This window comes from Pteropus vampyrus, unplaced genomic scaffold (assembly GCF_000151845.1).
Source record: "Pteropus vampyrus isolate Shadow unplaced genomic scaffold, Pvam_2.0 Scaffold95, whole genome shotgun sequence".
Taxonomy (NCBI): Eukaryota; Metazoa; Chordata; class Mammalia; order Chiroptera; family Pteropodidae; genus Pteropus; species Pteropus vampyrus.
The window spans coordinates 5,818,487-5,826,972 of record NW_011888876.1 but is presented as its reverse complement, the minus strand read 5'-3'; the positions used below and the strand labels follow the sequence as shown (position 1 = coordinate 5,826,972).

The following is an 8,486-nucleotide window of genomic DNA, read 5'->3' as shown; positions in this document are numbered from 1 at the left end:
ATGATGATGATGATGATGATGATGATGATGCCGACGACATTTATACTGACAGCTCACAATTCACAAGCCCAACCTGCAGGCAGTGACCAAGACACTACAATAAAGCACCATCATTTTCTTAAAAACAGCAATAACAATATCAGATCACATATTTGAGCCCATACTGTAAGCCAGCTTACTAGTACATATCGTATAACCAGTTTTAAATTTAATTTTATCCACATTACCACTCTACCCAGTTAACTCTATTATAATCCCTATTAACAGGTGTAGACACTGAAGCCAAAAAAGTTGAAGTGACATTCACAAGGTCACATCAAGAATAAAGAGTGGGAAAATTCAATCAGACTCCAGAGTGTATTATATTCTTTATCATGACACTAAATATGACATTAACACATGCTGCCACAGACGGGTCATTGCATTTAATCCTCTGTACCATCAAAGAGGAACATTAAAATTTCTCATCTCGATTGCACATCATGGTTCATGGAAAACCTTCCACTGATTCCAGCATTTGATGTCTTCAATAAGCCTCTCCCTAGTTTTGTTATCTCTGTGTTATAGACATAAAAAGCAAGAATCAGAGGGAGAAAACTTTTCCAAAGTTTTAATAAAAGACATGTGAGTCACAGAGCTGTAAGCAGGTCAGCTGATGCTTTTCCATGACCTCGTGTGTTCCCAAAATGAGGCTCACACTTCATCATCTACTGTTGAAAAAACAATGACATCACTCTCCCTAATACTAATGTACTTCCATATGTGTTTTCTTAATCATAACTTCAATGACTCTATGAAATAGTCACACATGGTTACAAACTGGGAAACAGACTCAGAGTCAAGTAAATGATCAAGGAAAGACCGAGAATAGGGAACACAGAAAGGATTCTCACCCCTAATCCAGAATTTCAAAGCCCAGATATTAAAACAGTAGACGCTGAGATTAATTGATGATTAAAATGAAAAAAAAAAAAAATGTGTCCTATGATAAAGAGCCTATCATTTGTAATTTTCTACGCACTAACTCACTGGAACGATCATCAATAATGAAGGAGCCCGAGTACCCCCAGTCCACTTAGAGACCCCTAAATCCAAGATAGCTCATCTCTGAAGAAACCAGTCTTGCTGCGCTCTCCCTCAATACACACACACACACACACTCACACACATACAAACAAAGCAACTTGTTTTGGCCATTAAATCCTAGTACATGCATGACTCCCAAAAGAGCTTGACAATAACATAATAAAATTAACACTAATTTTAAACTAAAGTTGTTCAAAAGTTTCTTTTAAAAGGAAATTATATTTGAAGACATTCTTTCAGGTAAACCTGTGTCAGTCATGTGGGAAACTTGTCATATTTCAGCAATATAGAACCCAAACTACATCTCTGTTCTGATGCTTTATATTCATAGTCCACAGCCCTCAGATGAGTACCTGTGTGCAAACCAGCACAGCCACTGCAAAATCTTAGCAACCTATTCCACAGATCAAGAAAAAGAGACCAAACTTTGGACTCTATAATATTCAGAGCCCATCTTTATTTAAGCAAGATCCTTCTCTAATTTCTCTGCCTTCAAAGGAAATTAGAAACCGCACCAGTGTCTCTGACTTCCTTCTCCTGGGCTTCTCTGAACACCCAGAGCAGCAGCCGCTCCTGTTCGGGCTCTTCCTGGGCATGTACCTGGTCACCGTGTTGGGGAACCTGCTCATCATCCTAGCCATAGGTTCTGACCAGCACCTCCACACCCCCATGTACTTTTTCCTGGCCAACTTGTCCTTCGTCGATACCTGCTTTTCTAGTACCATTGTCCCCAAGCTGCTAGTGAACATCCATACACAGGACCACACCATCTCCCACACTGGGTGCCTCGTGCAGATGTATTTATTCATGGCATTGACTCTGCTGGATGACTTCCTGTTGGCTGTGATGGCATATGACCGCTATGTGGCTATCTGTCTTCCTCTACACTACACCATGATTATGTGTCCCCAACGCTGTCTGCAGCTGGTTGCAGCACCCTGGCTCTGTTCCCAACTCTTGGCCTTCTCACTCACTCTCCTGATGTCTCAGTTCTCTTTCTGTGCCTCTCATTCCATCCCACACTTCTTCTGTGATCTTCTCCCACTCCTCAAACTTACCTGCTCAGACACCCATGTCTTTCTCATCATGATGTTTGCTGAGGCAGCCCTCTCAGGTGTGGTCCCCCTCATCTGTGTCCTAGTCTCTTATGCTCACATCATCCATACCATCCTCAGGGTCCCCTCTGCTGGGGGGAAGCACAAAGTCTTCTCTACCTGTGGCTCTCATCTGTCAGTGGTCACTCTCTTCTATGGGACACTCTTTATTGTGTATTTCCAGCCCTCATCCTCCTACTCAGCAGACACTGGAATGGTAGCATCTGTGATGTATACAATGGTGACCCCCATGCTGAACTCCTTTATCTACAGCCTGAGGAACAGGGACATGAAGGGGGCTTTGTGGAGACTCTTTGGCTGGAGAAAATACTCTACTCAGTAAAGAGTCCTTCCCTAGCCTGGAAGCTTGGGCTCTCTGAAGTGCCTTCCCCCTGGACCTCTCCATTGTATTTCCAAAATCCAAATCCAAGTCTGGATGGATGCTTGGCAGCATGAGTAGGTTTAACAAACAAAAAAGTGCCTGAGTCGGGAGAACTGGAATAGGATCGACTGGCCTGGGACAGAGCTGTAGCCTGGAAGAGGAAGTAGCCAGTCATTCCTACAGAATGACTTGATTAGTGGGTATAGGGGTCCAAGCAGATTCAGACTAGAGTCTGGGGACTACCAAATATGACATCCAACAGAACTCAAGTTCTAAGAGGAAGCCTAGTTAGCAGCTCAGTCTGTGACCCACAGGTCCCACACAACTGCAAGACATGCTGACAAGACCTGGGAGGGTCACAGTGTCTGAGTTCCAAGGACCATGGCCAAGGCTCACTTTGGAAGCAATTCACCCACAGTAGATAACCCTCACGTTAAATAAGCTTAATCAAAAAGACACCCTATTGAAGGGAGTAAGAATAATTCTAGAGAGAAAAATGAGGTACAGCTAGATCAGGGGGCTGGCCCCAAATCTCACAATTGAGATTAAATCTAAAACTGACAGTACGTGATTATGGGTTATTGGGACAAGTCTTTGATTCTTTGGCTCCCAAACTCTGGTTGTTTTCATTTCTCCTTTCTACAGGACTTAACATGCTCATTATAGTAAATTTGTAAAATGTAAACAAGTAGGAAAACACACTTATCATCCCTACGATTAAGGAAGATCACTGATAATATTTTATATCATTTCCAGACGGCCATTTTCTTTTTTAATTTTATTAAATTTATTGGATGACATTACTTAATTACATAGATTTAAAGCGTCCAATTCTATAATACATCATCTCTATACTGCATTGTGTGTTCACCACCCAAAGTCAATTGTATCATTTTCTAAGGGGTTCGTGTCTCTTACTTTGTTTAGAAAATACTGGAGGCACATATATACACTTTTTTGCTTAATCTTATAACATGAGTTATCTTGCTAAACATTTGGCTCTCTGAGATTACATCAGGAGAAAGGTCCATGATTTATAGACCATTTCACCGTTGTTGAAGGATTAGGGATTTCTAAGCTTTCACCAATATAAATAACAACACACAGAAAACCTCCAAAAAAAATAATAACTCTTACATTCACAGTCTGTTACTTTAATATCTACAAAGTAGATGTCTCAGTAGAACATTTTTAGGGCTCTTTATCCATGTTGCCAATATGCCCACATGAGAATACCCTTTATTTTCAAATATTTTGATGTTCCCATTTTCCCTTTAATTATAACTAATATGATAGCCAAAATGGATTCTCCTTGCTTTAGTTTTAATTTCTTTGATTATTGGTGAGGGGACTATTCCCCAGTCTGTTAGCCAAATTTTTAATTCTCTTAGTAATTGTCTATTCATGCCTAATACCTACTGGAAATTTTTTATTGATTTGTATAAGCCTTTTTAGATTAAAGATGTATCTTTGTCTCCTTTGTCTTAGTAATATTTCCAGTTCATTCTTTATATTAACTGTGACTTTTTTTTATGGAAGAAAGTTTTAATTTTTGTGTATTATCACATCGAGACATCTTTCTTTTGTTACCTTCTTTGCTGGAGTTATCATTTAAAATTCTTGCCATTCGCAGAATTCATGCAAATAGAAAATCCTTCTCTTTCATTTTCTTGTTGAATACAGTATTTTTTAATGTAACCACACACTACTTTACAATGAAATCATATAAAGTGGTTCTCTCTCAACACATCTCAACACATCCCTCTCACTTTCTGTGATTCCTCTCCATTTTGTGTTGTATAATTATTAACAAATATAAATGCCGACAGCCTCTGAACAGGGACCTGAGGAAGGATTCTGCAGTGCCAGTCATGGTCTGCTTTATGATCTGAGTGCTAGTGATGAGAGTGTGTTCACTTTGAGAAAATTCGTTACACTACACATGCATGGTTTTGTACAATTTCTGTATGCTTCAATAATTATTTCTTCAATAAAGTGTGTACTCAACAAATATAAAAATACAGAAAAGTGACAATAAAGAGTTAAACATCATATACCACAAAAATATTGGCATAGCTCTGTTATTAGCAAACAAATAGATTTTTAGGCAAAAAAAGTTATTACTGATAACTTATAACTCATGTTATAAGAATGAAATCTCTCACTCACCAGGAAAATCTAATAACTGTTATTTTTTTGGTAATAAAAAAACCATATATATAACAATATCTATATATGTGTGTATACACACACACACACACACACACACACACACACACACACATATAGAAAGAAAAATTAATTTAACAAGGAGAACTAGGAAAATTCACTTTTGGTGGGAAATGTGAACACACTTCTTATGGTAATGGATAACATAAATAGGCTTTGAAAATTCAATAAAGATATAGAACATTTGAAAGGCACAATTAACATTAATAACTTAATAGACATACATAAAACATGACATTCAATATTTGCAGAGAACACAGTCTTTGCAAGATTTCAAGGAAAATGTGTAAAGCTTGCTCATTTACTAAGCCTTAAAGTAAATCTCAACAAATGTCAAAGGGCTGAATTCATACAGACCACATACAATTAAGCTAAAAATCATAACAGATTTATAACTAAAAATCCCTACAATTTGGAAATTGAGAAACTAGCTAAGAATAATTCAGGAAAAATTAAGAAATAACATCTATTAGAAAATATTCTATCTGAATGAAAAGCAGTATAAAACATTATTTATAGGAAATATTTACAAAATATATAACCCGAAAGGAAAATGTTAGAGGAGAAAAAGCTAGAAAAAATTAAGCAAGTATATATCTTAAAGAGCTACTTTAAAAAAAGCAAAGTCAGTACTAGAAAAAGAAAAAGGAGAGCAAATCATAACAAAATAGAATAAAACATATAATTAAGCTAAAAGATTACTTTTGAAAAGATAAATTACTATTTTTAGAAAAAATAAAGGTTAATTTTTGAAAAGATTATTTAGGATTATATATAGAAAACGCTTAACACATTACCAGAAAAACCCTGCAAGAACTAACAAATGAATTCAGTAAATTTCAGGATACAAAATCTATATACAAAAATCTGTCAGATTTTTACAAACTAGTAACAAACTATCAGAAAGAGAACTTAAGAAAACAATACCACTTGAACTGCTTCAAAAAAAAAAAAGACCTAGGAATAATTTTGACCAAGGAGGTGAAAAATCTGCACACTAAAATCTATAAGACATTTATAAAACAAACTGAAGAAGACCCAAATAAATGGGAAGATATCCTGTACTCATGGAATAGAAGAATTAATATTGTTAAAATGTCATTGCACCCAAAGCAATCTACAGATTCAGTGCAATCCCTATCAAAATTCCAATGGCATATATCAAAGAAATAAAACAAACAAATCCTAAAATTCGTATGAAATGACAAAAGTCTCCAACTACCCAAAGGAACTTTGAGAAAGAACAAAGCTGAGGCATCACGCTCCCTGATTTCAGACAATATTACTATTACTATAGTAATATCAAAATAGTATTGTATCAGGATAAAAAAAAAGACATCAATAAAACAGAATACAGAGTATAGAAATAATCCCATGCATGTATGGCCAATTAACTTATGCAAAAAAGCCAAGAATATACAATGGGAAAATGACAATTCCTTCATAAATGATGTTGAGAAAACTGGACAGCCACATGCAAAAAATGAACTGTACTGCTATCTTACACCATATACAAAAATTAACTCAAAATAAATTAAAGACATAAATTTAAGACCTGAAACCAAAAAACTCCCAGAAGAAAACATCAGAGGTAAACTCTTTGACATCGGTCTTCACAATGATTTTTTAGATCTGACACCAAAAGCAAAGGCAACAAAAGCAAAAATGAACAAGTGAGACTCCAACAAACTAAAAAGTTTCTGCACAGCAAAAGAAATCATCAACAAAATGAAAAGGCAAGGGGTCAAATATATGGTGATGGAGAGTGGTTAGACTTTGGGTGGAGAGCACACGGTGCAATACATGGAAGTGTACATTCGAAACTTACATAATGTTAATAACCAATGACCAATGTCACCCCAATAAAATTATTAAAAATAAATAAAAATAAAATGATGCCAAAAAAGATTATAGAAATAAAACTACATAACAGCTATCTAGACACGTTACAGAAAGTAGAATATTGAACAAAAGAAGCCAAAAACTACACAGCATATGAGTGCATGTACATGAAGTTCAATAACAGGCAAAATTAAAATTAAAGATTACAACGAGGATAGGGATTATTCTACCTGGAGAAGAAGATAAAAGTGATGATTAACTGGATACAAAAAGGAGCTTCAGACCAGTTGGAAATGTTCTACTTCTAAACCTGGGAAGTGATACATAGGTGATTGGTTCCCAATAATTTCTTGGATGTATGTTTGTGTTTTGTGCAGTTTTCTGTATGTGTTATGTCTCACTATTTCATTTGTTATTTTGATTTTCACTGAATCTATTGAGTGACATTACTTAATAAAATTATATGTTTTTCAAGTATACAATTCAATAATACATCATCTGAATGGTACTGTGTTCACCACCCAAAGTCAAATTTCCTTTCATCACCATATGTTAAATATCCATTCCCCTTATCTATCTCACACCTTTCCCACTTTTCCTTTGGTAAGCACTAAACTGTTGTCTGAACTTTTGTTTGTCTTGTTCATTTGTTGCTTTCAGTTTTATATCCCACAATTAGTGAAATCATGTGGATCCCTACTTATTCTGCCTAACTTATTTTGTTTGGCATGATTATCACCAGATCCCATGTTATCACAAATAGCAGTATTTCATCATTTTTTGTGGCTGAGTACTATTCCATTATATCTATGAACCATATCTTCATTTTATTTTTAAAATACACACAACTAATACTACTAAATAACACCAGAATATCTATCTACATTTCTAACATACAAAAGAAAAGAGAAATATTTTTTTCACTGTACGCAGTGCAGGAAAACAGGATCTGAATTTACATGACACTATTAACAGTATTAGTGAAAAAGTATGGATATTCACTCATTCTATTATGAAAATATTATGTGTGTGATATGGAATGCTTGCCCAGAAATAGTGGAGGAATCATATACAACATACATATAATCCCCAAACCAACAGTTCTGAAATCTGAAATTCAGCGGGCAACAAGAGTTCATGAAGGCTGTGACTTGCATGAGATAGATGACAGTGAACATGAATGTCCTGCAGGTACATGCATTCACATGAATAAATCTAAAAAAAACAAAGTTGAGCAATAAAATCCATTTACAGACTACAAAAAAAAAGTATAATTCTATTCACAGAAAAAAACAAAAAGAGGTGAATCCACAGAATGTTCTATACAGTTTGAATATATACGCATGTCGGTTTGCAAACCAGCCGTCTTAGAGAGCCAAGAGGGACTGAAGACCATCAGGCCTCTCCAGATGGGTAGGTGGCAGGTTTAACAAGCAAGAGAACTTACTTAAGATGCTTGTCTCAGGAGCAAAAGACCAATAGTTTCTTCCCACCCACTTACCAGAACCTTCAAGTAAACACAGAGGCTTTAATGGGGTTCAGTCACATATATGGACCAGATCATCTCAACAAGAGAGGGCTCTCTTAAGGCCGTCTCCTTGCAAATGGCGGGAACAGAGGAGAGAACTTCCGGTCCAAGGCGAGGGGAGGGGAGAGGAGCTTCCGATAACCTGGATCTAGCTCTCAGGACAACTTGCCTTCATGTCCTCCTGGTGACCTCTCACAACAATGTGGCAAAACTACAAAGGAAAAGAAGAAAACGGTGGACGATATTCACCATGGTGGTTTCCTCTAATGGGGGAGGAAGGAATATGTTGAAAAGAGGGGCACGTACAGCTTCTAAGGAATAGATT

General features: G+C 36.3%; 1 protein-coding gene across 1 annotated transcript in view; it reads left to right on the top strand.

Moving 5' to 3' along the window:
* Nucleotides 1–2,523, top strand: part of LOC105294904 (olfactory receptor 1G1-like) — an 8,409-nt gene extending 5,886 nt beyond the window's left edge. The window contains exon 2 of the mRNA XM_011364357.1: nt 1,585–2,523. Within this exon, the coding sequence (XP_011362659.1) occupies nt 1,585–2,523 (939 nt within the window). The remainder of the gene's footprint in view (nt 1–1,584) is intronic.
* Nucleotides 2,524–8,486: the final 5,963 nt, after the last annotated feature.